General features: G+C 37.2%; 1 protein-coding gene across 3 annotated transcripts in view; it reads left to right on the forward strand.

Annotated features, from left to right (window-relative positions):
• The window catches only part of DNAJC24 (DnaJ heat shock protein family (Hsp40) member C24), a 66,195-nt gene that overhangs the window by 38,578 nt on the left and 7,813 nt on the right, over nt 1-19,804 (forward strand). For all 3 annotated transcript variants that reach the window (XM_051964769.1, XM_051964770.1, XM_051964768.1), the window contains exon 3: nt 9,783-9,921. In XM_051964769.1, the coding sequence (XP_051820729.1) occupies nt 9,783-9,921 (139 nt within the window). The remainder of the gene's footprint in view (nt 1-9,782; nt 9,922-19,804) is intronic.

Genomic DNA, 19,804 nt, shown 5'->3' on the forward strand with positions numbered 1-19,804 from the left:
AGAAATCTAGTTATAGAAATTGTTTCCCAGCTTTCTGCTTCCCTTCTAATCTTAGCTGCATTGGATTTGTTTGTGCAAAAACTTTTAAGTTAATGTACTCAAAATTGTCCATTTTGCTTTTTATAATGTCCTTTATTTCTTGTTTGGTCATAAATCACTCTCTTCTCCAAATAACTGAGAGGTAAATAATCCCTTTCTCTTCTTATATGATTATGGCATTACCCTTTATGTTTAAATCATGAACCCATTTTGACCTTATCTTAGTCTAAGTTGTGAGATGTTGGTCTATGCCTAGTTTCTGCCATTATATTTTCCACTTTTTCCAGCAATTTCTGTCAAATAGTGAATTCTTATCCTAGAAGCTGGAGTCTTTGGGTTTATCAGGCATTTTAAAAGAAACTATATAATATATATATATATATATATATATATATATATATATATATATACACACACACACATATCATAAAACACAGAAAGAACTTTTAGAAAGCTCCTTATTATGAAAAGATGGGAGGCTCCCCCAGTTTTAGAAATAAAATATTCTTGTTATCACTTTTGTCTAACCTTCATAGATTCATGCATAGATTCATTTTATCAGTCAACCTATTCATTTTTACTTGTTTGAGACCCCCAAAGACAACTTTGCTTATATAATTTTGAGAGAAGGTCTTACATGCTTCAGATTATATGTCTTAATGTGTGAGAGTTTTTTGGTTCTCCACACACATGGGAACTGAGTAATTTTTTTAAATCCCATAATTATTTTTACTTAGGATTTTTTTGTGTGTCAATTGTTTTTCTTTTTTGGGGGGAGGAAGGGATTTATAAAAGTATTCGTAAGGTGACAGTTGTTGACATTTTATCTTACAAAAGACCCTCCTCTTATTTTCTTTACCACTGCTATCCTTATCTGGTTCAAACAGTATCCTTTAATTTACCCAGAAAGTTTTCTAATGACAAAATTTTCATATAGACCACACATATTACTTTACTTACCTTTTCTGCAAGATTATAATTGTTTTAATTATGTTTTTATGCAATTTGGTTTCATTTAATTTGTGTGTGTGATTTGATTTAAAATTCAGTGTTGTTTTTTTAATCACTCTTTAATTGAAAATTTGATAATTTGTGGACCAAGAAAAATTCAAGTCCATCACACTAGAGACATTGTTCCTGTAAGGACTCAGTATGAATGAATGAATGAATGAATGAATGAATGACTAGTGTAAATAGGAAAGTATTTAAGTGCTTACTATGCCTGAGGCACTGTGGGTGCAAGTAGTAAAATAGACAGTCTTATTGACTCCCTCCTATTGAGGGAGAACATCCTCAAGGAAATTACTCTTGAAATACTTCAATTGTAGGACTGTTCACTTGTAAGGCCCAGAAATTCTAGTCACTGGCAAGGGCCAGAGGTGCTTAGGATGTATTATTAGGGCAAATGACAACTTTCAGTGATGGGAGTATGCAGGGCTAATAAGTCCCAGAGGACCTTAGGATAGTAAGACCAGATGGTTCTCCATCTCATTGAAAGGATCATAATTGTTGACTCCTGTTTCATCCAAATGGTGTGAGCAATCATATTGTTCTTTTGTGCTGGTAGCCCCAGTGGGATCTGGGTGGCCCAGGGGCTGGGGTTGGGGCAAAGAAAAGGTAGGGAATATATTCCCAGGTTCTGAGTCTTTCAAGATGACATTGATGGAATAAGTTTTGTCCTTAGATTGATGATTGACAAGATCCTCCAATAACGACTATATATATATTTTTAATTTTAGATTTGAAATCTAACTACATAATTTTCTTTGAAAAACTAAGAGAAAATGAAGTATACTGATCAAAAATAATAGAGTTAACCAATCCAGTGATACGTTAGTCACATGAGAAGAGTGTTATACAGTATTCTTCTTTAAAGCATTTAAAAACATTCTTCTTATACAAGATTTTTTTATACTACCCATCTGTGTGTGAAAATAGTCGTTAGATTTCCACTGGGTTTGATTTAGATCTCCATTGTTACTAATGTCCTTCTCATATATACATCACTAATGTTATTTGAGTCAAGTGACATATCTACTGTGAAGGAGTACTGGAGAAAAGATATATAGGGGAATGATATATAATAGGTATACAAGAAATGCTTTTGAATCCATGAGTGATATACAGACAGCCTCTCCCAAAATGGGTGAGCGAATGATTAGTCTAAGACAAATGTGAAAGTTGTTATTTCATAATTTAAGGAAAAAAGTTTTATTCACTTAAGACATTGTCATATTGCTTTCCAGTTAGTTAATTTAATATTCATTAAATACTTATTAAGGGCAAAACAGCATAGTATGCTCAGAAGACAAAGACAAAAATGAAGATATGCGATTCTGCCCCCACGGTGGTTGGAAAAGGGCAACTTTCCCCAGTGGTAGACTCCACAGGGTTATTCATCAGAGAATCACTTTTACACTATGGATAATATTTAATCCATCCAGAGTGTAATCCTCTGAATATTCTCAAGATTCTTTTTCATGCCTTATGATTTACTCTTTTTGTTGTTTCTTTTTGACATATTGTAAACAGAAAAATAACGATCTGCTATAAAGCATCATGAAGAAATAATAGATGGCCACACTAACTTGGGTATTTAGTACAGTAGTCCCTAACTGGTGCCACACTCAAAGCAGGTATTTGATAGATGATTTTTTTGGAAAAATGAAATGTAAGATTTAATTAGAATGTCATCCATAGAGAACAGAATCTTATAAAAACAAATTTATGAAGACATTAAAGTAGACCCTTATAGTGTCATTCAGAAAGTTTTACTGCATTTTGTGCAGGTTGTTATGAGTTTTCATAAGTATTTAGATAAATGAAAAATGTCTTTGTTCTTTTTGCAAGTTTTTTTTTTGGGGGGGGCGGATCAGATTTATGATTTTATTCTTATAGAGAACTTAAATGAAGAAACTTGCTCTATCACTGCTGTCTTTGGGCTTAGAAAATTGCATGGGGAAGTGGCCTCCAAAGGGAGAGTATATAACATGACTCCAAGGAGAATGTGATCAGCTAAATCTTAGGTTGGGAAGATGAGTGTTCTCCCTGCAGTCGCCAGTCATTTGGTTTGTTGTAGATGGAATTTATTTTTTCTGAGGCATTTGGAGTTAAGTGACTTCCCGGAGTTACACAGCTCATAAGGGTTGAGTGTCTGAGGCTGGATCTGAACTCAGGTGCTCTGGACTCCAGGGCCAGTACTGCACCATCCCGCTGCCTTCAGTTTGCCCCAACAGCTTCATTTGTTATCCTCCCCTCTCTTCTCTTCCCTCTACTCTGGTTCTTATCCCTCAGACTACCAGCCTTCCTCGTCTTAGTGCAGCTGCCTCTCCCTGCCCACTCTCCAGTGACTGGAGATACTCCTGGTTCAGAAACCTGGGAGTGGGACCAGAGCCCGCCAAGGCCCCATGCTCCCTTTTGTCTCCCTGCTTGTTGGGCCAGAGGAACCACTGCTGCTTGCTTTTATGATGTACTTAGCCTGTTTAGAGAGAGTTTTAAAGTTTTTTAAATTGTTTGTTCCGTGTGATTTCATTGGTACAGGGAGCTACTGCTATAGGAATCCCTCCCCGCCTCGTAGATCGGTCACCTCTGCCTGATAGTCTTTAGTCATTTCCTGTGCATCTTGAGGTTCGGAGATGTGCCTAAGTCTGAGGCAGAAGTTGGCCCCCAGTCTTCTCACCCCAAGGCCAGTTCTTTTTGCACTAGACCAGTGGTGTCAAACACACAGCATGTGGCCCACAACATTCTCGGTGCTGCTGAACCATACTGAAATGTAATTAGGAATTAGCAAAATAGACAAACATACAACAAAACATAGGGAGTATTACATTCTGCAGCTTGGCAGGGATCCATTTCTGTCTGACTTTGATCCCACTGCCTTGTACCCTATTCCTCAAAAAATAGTCTGGCTTTTTTTTTTTTTTTACTTAGACTTCACTTTTACAGAGTATATGTGACCGATAAGACATTAGAATCAGTTGGATTTGGGTTCAAATCCAAATTCTGACAAGTGCTGAACGTATTGATTTGGGTGAATCTCATCACCTTTTAGTGCCCGAGGCAGCTAAGACTCTGAATTAGAGAGAAAGTGTTGACATGTGTGTAGGAGCAGAGGGAGCGTTCCCATTTCAGTAAACAGTGAAATCACAGATCTTCTCTCTAGTCCTCTCTAACCCTGTGGAGCACAGCTACATTTTTCTTGTTTTCAGCAGTTGCAGAGACTTAACAGAATATTACTGGCCTAGTAATACTGAACATTGCAATGTTCAAAATGCATAACCTGATATATTAATGGTAGCTTTGCTTTATGAACCAGAAGGCTAAATGTCAATGGAATAATGTTGCAATTTCATCAGGAAATGCACATGGTGAAACACATGCATTTGTGCAACAATGAAATGAAGTTAGCATTTATTATTACTGCACAAAAGATATCAAATGTCAAAAAATTTCAGGCTTTTAACACTTAATGAAAATTTCATTGTAGTGTTATAGGTTAGCATAATTGAAATATGTCACTCATTCAAGTTTATACATACACACACACGGAGGGATGCATCTGTCAGTGAAAATTTTCTACAAAGCATTAACTTCCTGACTTACAGTAATTCAGTATTTTTAGGCAATAGTGGCTAACCATGTTATGTCAGTCTTTTTCAGAATGTATAATTTATAGAACATGTGAAACTAACATTTGAACAGAGCCTAAAATCTGAACAAAATCTTCCTTCTGACAGCTTTTTAAAAGCTTGGCTACCCAAAACTTAAAAATTAATTGAAAGAACATCATTCATTAAAATGTTCGATTGGGACTTGGTAGATTCTTCGTTTACCTGTCTGACTTTTTCCTTTCAGTTTGCTTTTTATACAATCATCATCTACATCCTGTCTCTTGGTGAGCTCATCAGTTCCTTTTGGATCAATTATCTCTATGCATAGAGATCTCAGATCCATATATTAAGCCCTAGAATCTCTACTGATTTATAATTACTGACCACATATTGAGCATTTTGAATTGGGTGCTTCATGGTCACTTCAGATTCAACTTGTCCAAAACAGAACTTCGTAGTTTTCCTCCCAAACCCATCCTTTAATTTAGACTTAGTTTTTTTTTTTTTTTTTTCTCCTGCTGGGGGTACTGCCTTCTTTTCACCCAGGTTTACAATTTTGGAGTCACCTTCAGCTCCTTACTGCCCTTCACCCCATTTATTCCAACCAATTACTAAGTCTTTTTGATACTGTTTTCACAATCTCATATTAGTTCCATTCACTCTTACTTCTACCAGTCTCCTTCAGACTTTCAATACTATAGTAATTTCCTAATCGATTTTCCTTCCTTAAGTCTCTCCCTCTCCAGTCTCATTTCCCTACAGTTGTCAAGATGATTTTCCTAAATTATAGCTCCAACCATGACCTCTCACTTCTCAGAAAAATTCTGGTATATCCTTAGTATCTCTAGGATCAAAGTTCTTCACAACTTGGCTTTACAGGTAGTATTACTACTTTCTGTGCCTATCTTTGTACTATTTTGTTTGGCAATCTTGTCAGTTCCCATGGAGTTAATTACCATTTCTTTATGGATGATCTACTTTTCTTGCCCCAAACTCTCTAATGATAGATTTCTGATCTCACATCTCCAACTGTCTTTTAGACATTTCAAACTGGATGTCCAGTAGACATCTTTAACTCAGTATGCCCCAAACAGACCTTGTTCTGTCTCCCCCTAAAACTGAGTAGATAATCAGTTACTAAGCTTTCTCTTGCTTCCAGGATCAAATACAAAATGCTCTGCTTGGCATTGAGAGCCCCTCATAACCTAACCCTCTCCTACTTTTCAATCTTCTTTACACCTTGCTTCCTGTCACAATATAGTCTATCTAGTGATGTTGGGCTCCTTGCTATTTCACAAGTAAAACCCTCCCATCTCTTGGCTTTAGGCATTTTCTCTGGCTTCTTTTAGTCTCAAGTAAAATTCCATCTTTTATAAGAAGCCTTTCAGAAGCTCTACCCTGTAATTGTAGGAGTTCCCTTCTTTTATTTCTTATCTTCCCTATATGTTGTTTGTTTGAACTTACTAGTTTATAATAATATAGTTGGCTTTTAAATCTAAACTATCCCCTTAGCCATAGTAGGGTAGACAGAGTCATGAGTTGGGAGATGGGCAGTTGGAATCCTTGCTAATATGCTCACTGTGTAACCCTGTACAAGTCATTCAGTTTCTTCCTCTGTTAAATGGATCTGATGGCTAGCCTTTAAATATTCAGGCTCCCTTCTATCTGCTCTCTGAGGAGTCATTTAGATCAGAATCACAAGTAGAGTGTGTGCTCCTCAAAGGCAGGAATGGTTTCACTTTTGTCTTGATACATGTAATGTTGTGCTATTGCCAAGGAAAACTTTTGGTTGTTTATTGGGCCTAGTGCCTGTTGTTCTGTGAACAGTCATTTTCAAGCTTCAAAAAAAAGGGTCCCAGAGCCTCCCAAACTGTCCACAAATGTATTTCCAGACATAATTGTCTAGGAAATCCTCAATAACTTCTCCGGGTGGAATTATGCTTGCTTCTTAATGAAATGTCAAAGTTTATCCGATAATTTAGAAATGTTTTCAGTAGAAAACTTTTTTGGGACCCTTTGTTATTTGGAATTCCCTGATCAGAATGGACTGATTAGACAGTTTTACTTAATTTCATTGGGGAATTCAAGAAACTTAGATATAAGAACCAACCATACTATTGTAGACTTAACTTTTTGGACTCTATTGAGTCTGAGGGCCAAATTTGAGTAATGACTTCTAGCATCTAGATCCACCATTAAGTCTGGAACTGTATTTCTCAATCCACCTCTACCATAATCTAGAAAAATACCTAAATTCTCTACTGCTTCATCCTCTGAAGCTTTAGCAAAGTAACCTTTGACAGCATAGGGAAAGGAAACAGGAAGGAGAGAGCCAGATATAAGAATGAAAAGAAAGAGAAATAAGTTTTCTGTCCTTATAGATTCTAAGAGGTAAACGACCACTTGAATCAGTTTTGTCATATAGTAAAAATTTGCCGTGCAGTGACGCTGTAACTCATGAGCCTGAGGTAGAAAACTGGTCTAGAATAAGTCACAAGGGTCTCAGATATTTATTACTCTAGTGAGGGTGATTTTTGTAATGTGAAAGTAACATATGCAGGGAAGAGGAGAAAGAAAAGCAGTTTCAAACAATGTTAGCAGCTGCAATTTGGGAGTAATTCATTAAAAGTAAACTGAAGAGTTAAAAATGAATCAGTCAGTAAGAATTGGGAGCAGTCAGCTGATCCAAAGGGAAGCAGTCTAAGGGTTTGAGTTATTTTTATCCCAGCCTTTTGGATATTTAAAAGAAAATGCCCCATAAAGTTTTCCAAGCATAAATTCCCTGCCTACAAATGTAATAGTAACAGTCCTCCTTCTGGTATTGAGGGACAGGAGCCCAAGGGAATACAAGGCCATACACCTCCTCCCCTCCCCATTTCAGAGCAGATGGCAGAACTCGGGGTAGTTCTGAGGTAGTGATAGGCTCTGTATTCCCTTTATAACATACCTCACATGTACTCTCCTCAGCTTAGTGTCAAAAATTAATCCACGCCTCAAATGCTTTTCATCTCCTCTGCTCCAACTACTGGCTTTCCTAGCTAGACCACTTACAATCCGGCCTTTTATAGGAAACCTTCCCCAACCCTTCTTAATTCCAGCACCTTCTTTCTATTAATTATTTCCTGTTTTGTTGCTTGATTTGTAATATTGATTTGTAGGTTGTCTGTCTCCATTAGATTGTAAGCTGTCTGAAGGCAGGGTCTTTTGCCTCTTTTGTATCCCTAGGACTTAGCACAGCGTGTGGCTCATAGTAGATACTAAATAAATGTTTGTTGATTGATTACTAGACAATGCCATAACTCACTACTTCCCTTTGACAGAAACTTACATTATTTGTGCTGTGTGATGTTTAATAATTTATGTGGCTATTTTAAAATGCCTATGAAATATTTGATGAAAAGATCAGCAGAAATATCTCATCGATTCGTGAGCATATAAAATGAAATACACTAGTATGTTATGAACTCTAAGATTATGAAAGATAGCTTAGAGAAATTAGGAGCATTTTCCTTGGGAGGAAAAAAGATTTAAGGAGAAGATCACTTGAAAAATTGTCTTGAAGAAAAGGGATATTTGTTTTGCTTTGGCCCAGAAGATAGTATAAAAACTCATGGGCAAAGCTATAGATTGGCAGATGTTTTTGTGAATATAAAGAAGTTCTGATAGCACAATCCAAAAAAGTTGTCTCAGGAAAAATAAGGAAGTTTCCCAGCACTGGAGGTCTTTTGGGGGAGACTAAATAATTGCTTGTCAAGAGAGTAACACAATTCTTTTAAAATTTCATGATTCTGGTTACTTAGCTGTTTTTTCCTTGAAAATATTATGTTAAATTATTTTTTAATTATTTTTATTTTTTATTAACCTTTCCCAAAACTCCAGAGTTTAGTTTTAAAATGTAAACCCACTACTTTTGATCAAATGCCATTCTAGAATGATTGCTCAGCAGATCATTTTAGAAATGTATTTTTTAAAATGATTTAACTTACAGTGAAAATTCATTATCGTGACTTTTTGAATGCTTGCAGAATTCACATTCTGATTTCCTGCTACTATTGTCCTTTAAAAAAAAAAAAAACATGAATTTTGGCTTAAGGGGGATACCTTTTCTTCATTTTGTTGCTGTTGGAAACGTTCAGGCATACTATTTGACTTCCATGTGGATACTTCTCAACTAAAGGAGATAGAAGAGGGAAAAAAAGAAGAAATTAAAGGATTAAAGTAATTTTAAAAAATTAAAGTATGAGAAAAGAATGATAAAATAAGACACTCGAGGAGAGAGAGCAAAGTGACATAACATTAGAGAGGGAAAATGAAAAAAAATATTTGTAATGGTTGTAATATTTCTTCAAACTGATAGAAATGTATGTCTTTGGCAAAGACTTAGGATAATGCATAACCATTGGAAATAGCATGCAGTGATCTGAAGATCCTCCTAAAATATCCTTCATAAAATACAGAAACAAAGAATTCATTGACAAGTTGGTATAAATTGAACCAGGTCATTTCATTCTTCCATTGTATAATTTTGTTAATAATTTCTTCTAAATCTGTTTTTGAATAGACATTTGCCAGATAAATTTAATGGTCAGTAATCTGTAGCTTTATATTTACAAAAACAAAATTAAAGGTTTTGAAGAAGTAATTTAAGAAAGTTGCATAGTTTAAAAATCAAAATTAATTTTGCCCATGTGGTAATTGAATCTTAAAAGGTTCTGCTTATGTGGGATGAGCTGTGGTGACTTTTTTAAAAATTAATTTCTCTACAAATACTTTTTGCAAGTGTCTCCTTTGTCCCCTCCTCTCACTTCATCCTATCTTATACTTTGTTCCTCTGCAGGTATCTATTTTTTGTTACTCAGACTCTGTTAAGTAAATTGTCCATGAGACCAGGGATCCCATCAGCAGATTATCCAGAAAATGCTACATGTGCACACTGTGACATGCATGCCATTGGTGGGGTTCGTAGTTCTGAGTCACCTGGCGCAGAGTTTTGTGCCCAGAACTACTGTCTCATTTCCCTCAGCATCTTTCTTTTCTTCATCCCATCAGCCTCCTCGAAACGCATCTCGATCTGCTATTGATTTCCCCCCATCTGCCCCACTTCACTCTCCCCCCCTTCTCTTTGATTGGCAGTATCATCCCGACAAGCAGAGCGCAGATGTGCCAGCAGGAGCCGTGCAAGAGTGTGTGCAGAAGTTCATCGAGATTGATCAGGCATGGAAAATTCTAGGGAACGAAGAGACCAAAAAAGCGTATGACCTGCAGCGGCGCGGTAGGTCCCCGTTGAGGCGCTGACTAGCGGTGGCGGCTCTTCCGAGGAGGGTCTGTGGCATTGTGGAGTAGCATTTTCCAGCGCTGCCGGTTTTGTACCAAATTATTCTTGCCTTCTTTCCTCCTCCATCATTGTTTTTTAATTACATTCTATTCTTAGTGGTGATTACTGTGTATACATTGGGAAGCTAATAGAACTAACAGGAAATTGCCACTTACAGAGCTCTGGGAACTGATTTTTAGAATGAATTATGAAATTTTTAGCTTTTGATAATATTTCAAAAAACCTTTTTCATTAAATTCTTCTAATTACTTGAATTGCATACCGTGCTATATTTTGATAACATTTTAGCTATATGTACGGTATAATTAATGTCTAAAAGGAAGCACAGTATAAGATAATTTTATAAACACTTCATAATTATTTAAATACTTTTTCATATGCTTATGGTCTTATTTTAGGCTAGCTTTTCATAATTTATCCTTAATGTAAACTGTTCCTTTAGAAAACATTTCCAAGAAATATTGTGGAAAGCACATTAACTAGGTAGTTCCAGCATGCATTTCTTTTATGCATCTCAGAAAATAGCTCCTTAAAACAGCGACAGGCTGTTGTGAAAAAGAAAAGGGGGAAATGTAGGTCAGGTTTGTCACACATGGGCTGCCGTTACATGAAGTGATAGGCTGTCTTTCTGCTCTGGCCTCGGGATAGGAGTCCCTCAGCCTTCCATTAGAACCTTCAATATCCACCCTCCATGCTAATGGGGGGAGTCGATAATAGTTTACTGCCTGTGGGGAAAACACTCAGTCACACTCTGCAGTAACACACTGGTTCAGCTTTGACGGGTAGCCACCAACACTTTGCAGTGTTCTGATAAAAGCCCACTGTCTCTCCAGCCTGTTATTGAATTCCTCCCATTGTACATCAGCACACCAAACCTCTTCTCTCAAACATTTTAATTCCCCTCCCACTAAGGTTACCAAAACCTGATTGGGAAACAAAGGCTTAGGCAGAGTAGACCGCGTACAGTGTTGTAGGGTGAAGTGAATGCCATATTCCAAACCTAAAAGTGTATTTTTAGCATGAATTGCTTCATTGAATTTAAATATTCTTCATTTGTAATCAATATGTAATGTAAAATTACTTCATGAGAAAATAGGATGAACACTGGATTTTGTGCCTGTTTGTTAATGGCCTAACTAGCTCTTTGACCTTGGTCAAGGGACCAGATTTGGTCAAATGACAAAGCTCCCTGTGACTTATTTTTTATATTGGTAACATGGAATGGGCTAAATAATCTCAAAATACTTTTTTTAGGCCTAAAATTCTGTGGTTATAGTAAACTTATTTTTGAGGCTTATTGAAAACGTAATTACAATATTTTTGTAATTTGATATTAACTTTAAGGAAGACCTGAATGTTAGTCATGTGTTTTTTGTAATCATATGTGGTCATCTCCCTCCTCCTGTACTCTTCCAAAGCAGCAGTAGAAAACCGAGAAGTGTTTCCATTTATGTCTTTCCATTGAATACCTGGCTGTTGCTTCTGAGAGCCGGAGTTCACATGATTTATTTACCAGAAAAAAAATGTTGTCCCCAACACAGCTTAGATGGATAGGTGTGTCTTGGTTCCCATCCACCAGCCATCCAGGTCTTGTGGATGCCCTCCTTCCCTCTGGAGCTGTGGGGCAGCTTTGCAGTGCAGAAGGTGGAGGGGGCCACGTTGCTTAAGAATCATTCGTGTAAAGCTGTACCCTCAGGCCTCCAGGGTGTGTCCTTCCCTTGTCACTCTGCATTTTTGCCACTCCATAGCATGTGTACTATTAACAGCAGATCAGAAGTCTGAAGTCTGAAGAGCTGGAGCTCCAGAGATCCAAAATCGAGTCATTCTGATCCTTCAGAAATGTAGATTAGACCAACGTGAAAAACCGAAAGAGGCAGGGTGAAAAATGACCAACAGACTCCAATAAATGAGGGTAAAGAGGTGATGGGAAAACAGATGATCCAGCTCTTTCAGTTTAGTTTAGTTTTTCCAGTATTCTCAAGAGAATCTTGAAGTACTAATTTATCTGGCTTTTATAGCTTTAGTTCAAAGGCGTAAATGGAATTATTCCAGTACATTTTAATGTAATAGACTATTAAATTCTTCTATATATTTCAGTTTTCATTTTTTTTTAAGGTTATAACTAATTTCTGAAAAAATTTCTGGGCAAATCAAAAATACAGAACTTTGTGTTTGGTTCAGGTAAGTGCTTGAAAGTTATAAAAAAGCTGTCCAGGCTATACATTTTTTACCCATAAGTTTATTGGCTTGTCCAGGAAAACATAGTAACATTAACTTGTTTTCTTGGAATTTTAGTCTTCCTGATCTCATAGGCATTTTTATTACACAAGTAGAATAAATTGCTATAGTGAGAATCAGTGCTATATTTTTGGTTGCAATTGAAGTCAGTTAACATTTATTTAGTGTCTCTTGTGTGTCAGGCACTGTGTTAAGCGCCTAGGACACAAGATAGGCAGCCCCTGCTAATCTGATGGAGAAAAACAACATAAAAAAATAAGGAGAGAGGTGAGGGAAGAAGTAGGTACTGAGGTACTGACTACCAAGACTTTACCTCCATCTCACTGGATGATGAGATTTTTCAGTGATGAGGCTCCTGGGGCATGAATGAGGAGATATGTTGTGGTGTTCTCTTCTTTAAAATATAATGGTTCTCTCTGGGAGCAGGTTTCTTGGGGAGGTTTCTGGAAGCAGCCTTAGTTTCAGTTAAAATTAATAATCACTCAAATGCAGCCAGGTGCTAAAAGTTCAGATCTTTCATTGTGTCCTTCAATATAACCTGGTTAGCTTTCTTAGAGGCCCCTCTCTCTCCTTGGTTCTAAGAGCTCTTGCAGTTTTGTCCTTTGCTTCTGCCTCTGCTTTCTTCAGCCTCCAGCCAGCACCAAGGAGAAAGTTGGAAATGAATCTCTCTTGCCTCCGAGAGAGAACTTCTGGCTTTCCCATAGTGCTCTGTGTCTGTCCCAGAGTATTATCTGGCCCTAAGAACTTCTTGCTTATATGAGCTCTCTAAAGGTGTGAACACAAGCATTGTTTCTCAGTTCCACTTAGTACCTTATTTCTTTTGGCCCATAACATCTCCTTGTAAGATCAGATCAGTGATATTGAATCATACTAAATTAGATAATTATTGTCTCTATCAACTCTAATGACTTAACAGTTTATGAAGTTTCCAACAATATGTATTCTTAGCACTCTCTTTAAATGGAGGCTTTGGAGTTTGGAGTTCATGGCTCTGCCCTCCATTCAGTCTTTAGTGGCAGATGTGAGTACCAAGGCTGATTCTGCCTTGTGAAAAGATGAGAGCTCTGCCAGTGATGAGGTTCCTGGGACACAGCAGAAAAGTCAGAGCAGCCCCAAACTAAAGCAGCCAGGTAGGAAACTTTACAAGTGAATATTAGGACAAAAAAAAAAGTTCTTAACATCCCTGAAAACATTAACATTTCAGTATAACAAGTTCTTGGTTACAGAGACCCTTTTTACCAGGGCAGATGGGTAAATCCTCAGTAATTAACAGTTTTAAAGAACTGAGTGGGAACATTTAAAGATTAAGTGATTTGTATGTGGTTCTTCATCTAGTTTGCACTAGAAGCAAGATTCAGACCTAAAGTCAAGTCCACAAACACGTATTTTTTTGGTGCCAATTTTGTGCCAGAGTCTAGGGATGGAAAGAAAGACAGAGAGAACACTGATAGTTGAGGGAATTATGAAAGGGGAAAAACCTGTAGAAAGTTTTGCGAGATATGTATCTAGGCAAAATCATCCCAACAGCATTCAAGGATGAAAGTGAAAAAAAGGACTACAAAAAAAAGGGAAATGGAATTTTTTTAAAAAAGATTATTATAGTGATCTATTTTCTCTGTCAAAGAACATGGAATCTAATATCATAGCAAGAGAAAATGGAGAACTAAGGGGAACAAAGAGTGAAAAAAAATTGGATCGAGTATGTATGGAAGACATATATACTGGAGGTGATAAAATTGTGATGGTATCAATTTACAAGATATTTTCTTTGAGAAGTGGGAGAAAAAAACCCTCAGATTTTTTGTACCCATATAATACCCATTGTGTGTCAGACCCTGTGCTAAGCACTTTTAAAAATATTGTCTCATCTTCACAACAATTCAGATTGGTGCTACAATTATCCCATTTTGCAGATGAGGAAACTGAGGCAAACAGGTTAAGTGACTTGCCCAGGGTTACACACATAGTAAGTATCTCTGGCTGGATTTGAACTCACTTCACTCCACTTTGCCACTTAGCTTTGTGAAGATAGAGTATATTAGAAGAGGATATATATTTTTTAATAACGTTTTCTTGATAGAACCTATGCCAGGGTAATTTTTTACAGCATTATCCCTTGCACTCACTTCTGTTCCAATTTTTCCCCTCCCTCCCTCCACCCTCTCCCCCAGATGGCAAGCAGTCCTTTACATGTTGAATAGGTTACAGTATATCCTAGATACAATATATGTGTGCAGAACCGAACAGTTCTCTTGTTGCACAGGGAGAATTGGATTCAGAAGGTATAAATAACCCGGCAAGAAAAACAAAAATGCAAGCAGATCATATTCATCTCCCAGTGTTCTTTCTTTGGGTGTAGCTATTTCTGTCCATCCTTGATCAATTGAAAGTGAATTAGCTCTCTTTATCGAAGAGATCCACTTCCATCGTAATACATCCTCAAACAGTATCGTTGTTGAGGTATACAATGATCTCCTGGTTCTGCTCATTTCACTTAGCATCAGTTCATGTAAGTCTAGAAGAGGATATTATTAGGGAACAAACAGACTTTGACAGATAATACTCAGCAGTGTACTTCATCTTTTACCATCTCACTACTGACTGAAAAATGTAACATGTTTGCAGGATATGAAAAAAAATTGGGCTCAATAGAATAAAATGCCATTTACCAAGATTGCCTCAGTAAGACGTCTCCCATCCATATATCAAAATCTTTCAAAATTTCTTAGATTGGAGATTTGACACATCGACTAATGATAATATCATATGAGTCATATGAAGCGGAGCCGTATTCTTGCCAAAAGCATTTGACCTTGTTTTGGAAGAGAGTTGGTGTTGGCCAAAGAGCTGTTTCCTATGGATGGTGAGCTTCTCCAGATACTCTTCATTGCAAACTGTATTTTGAAGAGCTTGCTGAACATCCTGCAAGAAAACGATAATCTTTCATTAGAATTTGGCTTTTCTATCCACAGAGGAAAAAACAAATGGATTAATAATATCTGTTACCCATATTTCAGAATGCAGTTGTATAGACATTAGATCTTGCAGCAGAGTATATCTGGGACAAACAATACAGATGGACAACAAGCTGGATTCATAATAAAGACCCTCAGATTGCTTTGAGGACTACAGAGTACTTTTACTGAATGCAGACTTCCTACAACAGCAGTGACCTATCTTTTCATTACAAATATAGTGCTAATTTTTCTTTACCATAGCAAGTGGAACATCACTGTCTTTAAGAAATTGTGACATTTCCAACAAGACACTGAAAAAAAAAAAAAAAAAACAAAAAAAAAACAAGTTAAAGATCTCACCAAAGGAAGATAGGCTGGTCACATGGTGAGGATTAGGATTGGCAGGTGGGGTGAAATGGAAGAAGGTCTCTAGACAGACATACTCTTTGCCTTCACCCCCAGTGTTAAATTTGTCAAACGGGATGAGTGGGCATGAGTGGGTTGTGATAGCCATCATTGCAAGGAACTTTTGAGTCAAGATCACAGATTTATTGTGTATTCAGTATAAGAAAAAAGTACAGAGTTTTAAAATTACATCATAGAAATCTTTGAAGCTAACCATGGTATTCCATTCACATTTGGATAATAAATGCTTTTTGCTCTGTTGTTTTCCACAATGTCACAATTTCATCTTTAATTTAGTAAATTAAATTTACTTTAATTCTAAAATTAAGTAGGGGTTCTTAATCTTCATAAGTGCATAAAATAAAATAGAAAGGGAACTAGGTATCAACATTTTAAAACAAATATAAGTTCACAGAATTGAAGTCAAGAAGTCCTAGGGATGGAAAGAAAGGCAGAGAGAGAACACTGATAGTTGAGGGAATTATGAAAGGGGGAAAACCTGTAGAAAGTCTATCACTTTGCCCAATTCTATTACAGGTTTTAGGCCATTCTCACAGAATCACAGAATTGGAAACTTGGAACTGGACTTAGCTGCCATTTAGTTCAAACCATACATGAAAGTAATCTCTATTATCCCCAACAAGTAAGTAATCCTAGATTAAAAAATACATTTTTTTAAACTAAAAATCTCTTACCTCTTTCTGAGAAAAAAACAAAAACCCTGTTACAAACTTATAAAGTCAAGCAAACTATGCCCCCAAATAACATTTCATTTTGTACTCTGAATCTTTGAACTGCAGGAGAGAGATAGGTGATGTCTTTGTGCAGGCGTCCTCTGGAATCCTGGTTGGCCATTACAGTGATCAGCATTTACTACAAACATATCCATGTTTCTTCAACCTTTAGAAATCAAGCCTTGATCCCACTACCTTTTGTCCCGTGTCTTTGCTCTCTATGGCTCAGCTCTCCAGAAGACCATCTGCGGCAGCCTCCTCTTCATCCCTCTCTGGCTTCCAGCCTCATCACTGAGCACTGCTCTCCAAGGTCACAAATGCTCTCCTGGCAGCCAGGTCCCGCAGCCTTTTTGTGGTCTTTCTACTCCCCCCTCAACCCCCTCACCCCTCCCTGAGCACCCTTGTCACTCTCAGTCAGTCTCTCCTTGACCTTCGCTTCTTTTTCGGTTCCCCTCTGTCCTGGCCCTCCTACTTGCCCTCCTCTGCTGGATCCTCCATGGGCTCATCCTGCAGGGCTCTTGCCCAGGCTTAATGTTTATCACTGTGCCCAGCACAAAGTAGGCATTTAATAAATGTTTATTGACTGACCATTTCTAAGTCTTTCCAAGTTTTTGTCATTACAATTTCATCATTGAAGAAATCATTTTTCTGGATTCTTCTCACTCTGTTCTGTATCAGTTCATACAAATCTTCTCGGGTTTTCCTAAAACCATTCCCTTCATTTCTTACAGTATGATTGAATTGAGTACAGCATTGTCTTACATATATCATAACTTGTTCAGCCATTTTCTAATCAGTGAACCATCCCTCAGTTTCAAGTTCTTTGCTGCCACAATAAGATCTGCAATTTTAAGAATTAGACCCCAAACTGCTAAGATTTTTAGGACACAAAGTGTTTTTGTATATTGTTTATATTGCTAAGGACAAAGTCCTCCCTTAATCTAGCCTCTCTCTTCTTTTCCTTCCTATTTCCCTATTAATTTAAATGTATTTCTGTACCCAACTTTGTATGTTCTTTCTCCCTCTGACCAGTTCAGCTGAGAGCAAGGTTCAAGTGTCAACCACTCCCCTAATTACTTCCTCCTTGTTTGGATAGACTTGGACTTGTATGTCCTAATTATATGAGATTTTTTTCCCTGGCTTTCCTTTCCTTCTCCCCTCCTAATGTATTCTTTTACATTTTCCTTTTCTTTTCTTAAGATCAAGACAGAACCAGTAGTCCTTCTTTCTAATTGGATTTCCTACTCCTCCTTTCTAATCAAATTTCCTCTTTGATTCTCTGATGAAGACAAGATTCTTAAGAGATACATGTATCATTGCTCCATGTTAAGAATGTAAAAGTCTATCCATTTTTATATAATTGTTCTTGTTTCCCTTTTTAGGTTTCTCTTGACTCCAGTAGCCTCAAAAGTGCTACTTGATGCTAATCTTTTCATCAGTAATTCTTGGAAGTCCTCTATTTTTGTCCCTGCCTTTCTTCCCTGCCCTCGCCACTACCAGTCCCTTCAGTAGAAGGGTTTGCTGAATAAATATCATCATTGGTTATAAGCTTATATGATTTGCCTTTTGGAATATCATTTTCCAAGGATGAGCCCAAGGAGGATCTGGCACAGTATAGTATTTTTTTTTTTCCCATGACCTAGAAGTTCTGGATTTTGGCTATAATAATCCTGAGAGTTTTCATTCTTTCCTCTCTTAATTTTCATTGTTTTTTTTGGTGGGCAGGAGGTGAGATGGGGTGGGTAGATTAACATATGAATTCTTTTTATTTTCACCTTACCTTTTGATTTGAAGCAATCTAGGCTTTTAAATACTTTTATGATTTTTTTGAAATAGGATGCCTAAGTTCATTTTTGGTCATGGCATTCAGATTAGATCTCTTCTATGATCTCTTTTGCTATGAGATTCTTTACATTTTCTTTTATTTTTCAATTTTCTTTAATTTTGAAAAAACACATATATTTGTTGTTTCATGAGCTCATCAGTGTCTATTTGATCCCTTAATAATTTTCAGGGGCTTTGTTGTACCTCTTGTGATAAACTATTCATTCTTTTTCCAGCTCTTCCAGGTTTCTCATTTCTCTTCCAGTTTTTTCCCCTTGAATACTGATTTCATTTTTATAAAAAAAATTTTTTTTAAACTTTTAAAAATTTGCTTCATTGCTTATAGTGACTCCAATTGAATGTGTGTTTGTCTTTGTTTATCAATGTTTGGGAGTCATGATCTTCTTGGTTACTGTTTGGGTCCTTGTTACCAAAATAACTAATTATTGTGAAATTCTTTTTCTGTTGACTCATTCTTCCAGCCTACTTCCTGACTGTAAATTAGATATTAGGGCCAGACTCCTAAACTTCTGGAGGGAAAGTTTACATTAATGTTGATGCTGATTTCTTGGGTATTAAGAACTATGTTACTCTAGGCTTTCAGGAGCAGCTCGGCCTGTGGTCACATCCAGGACAGGGGTCCTCTGGGCTGAACCCCATAATTTCTTGGCCTGGGTTGATGAATGGGTCCGAGGGCTGTGTTCTTTCCAACTGGGCATCTCAGTAGACTGTGCTGGGCTCAGCTACTCTCAGCCAGCTAAGAAGGTCTGTTGGTTCAGAGCCATAGGCTGCTCTTTGGTCTGGGATTATGGGCTGGAACTGAGACCCTTCTCCACCCTTGGAGCTGGCAGCCACGTAGCTGCTGCCGGCTTCTGGATTTGTTCTTTGCTCCGCGTGTGACCCGGGACTCCGCACCTTATCCTGGCATGCCGTCCTGAGGTGCTGGGCTCCTCCATTCTTGTGATTATGTCACAAACTTAAAAGCTAGGAGCCAGAAGTCATCTGGTCCAACCTTTTCATTTTACAGATGAGGAAAATGGCACCTCAGAGCTCCCAGTTAATGTGTGTCAGAGGTGGATTTCTTTAACTACAAACCTTGGGACCTAAAATTAGGAAAACGTGCTCAAGTTCATTTAAGGGATAAGGAAGTTTACTTGCCTAACTTAGGGACTCAATTTTTATCCCCTTCCCTGTGGGAACTAGTTTTCTCCAATTAACTATGGTATGGGTAATTTTTTTTTAATAGAAAAAGAGTATATGTAGAAAGATTAATAGCAGATGTTATTTTCCCACAGTAGTAAAGACAGGGCCATAAATAATTAGCATTTATTAAGCACCTACTATGGACCAAGTTCTATCTGCTACATCATGTTGCCTCATAACCCGATGAACTTTTCTAAGTTAATATTTTCATTTTATCAACTTAAAAATTTTCTAATGGCTTTTCAAAAAATTAAAAAAAAAAAAAAAAAAAAAAAAACAACTAACTTGGGATTCAGGTTCTTCCAAGGTATGGCCAGTAACTATCCTTTTCTCTCTGTTACCCTGGGCTTCCCAGCTTAAATTAAACTTTTTTTTTTTTTTAACCATTCCCCTCCATGCCTTTGATCTAGCCTTCTTTTCTTCTTTTCTCATTCTTTGTCCAAATCCTATCTATCCTTT

The sequence above is a fragment of the Antechinus flavipes genome, chromosome 6, assembly GCF_016432865.1.
Source record: "Antechinus flavipes isolate AdamAnt ecotype Samford, QLD, Australia chromosome 6, AdamAnt_v2, whole genome shotgun sequence".
Classification (NCBI taxonomy): domain Eukaryota; kingdom Metazoa; phylum Chordata; class Mammalia; order Dasyuromorphia; family Dasyuridae; genus Antechinus; species Antechinus flavipes.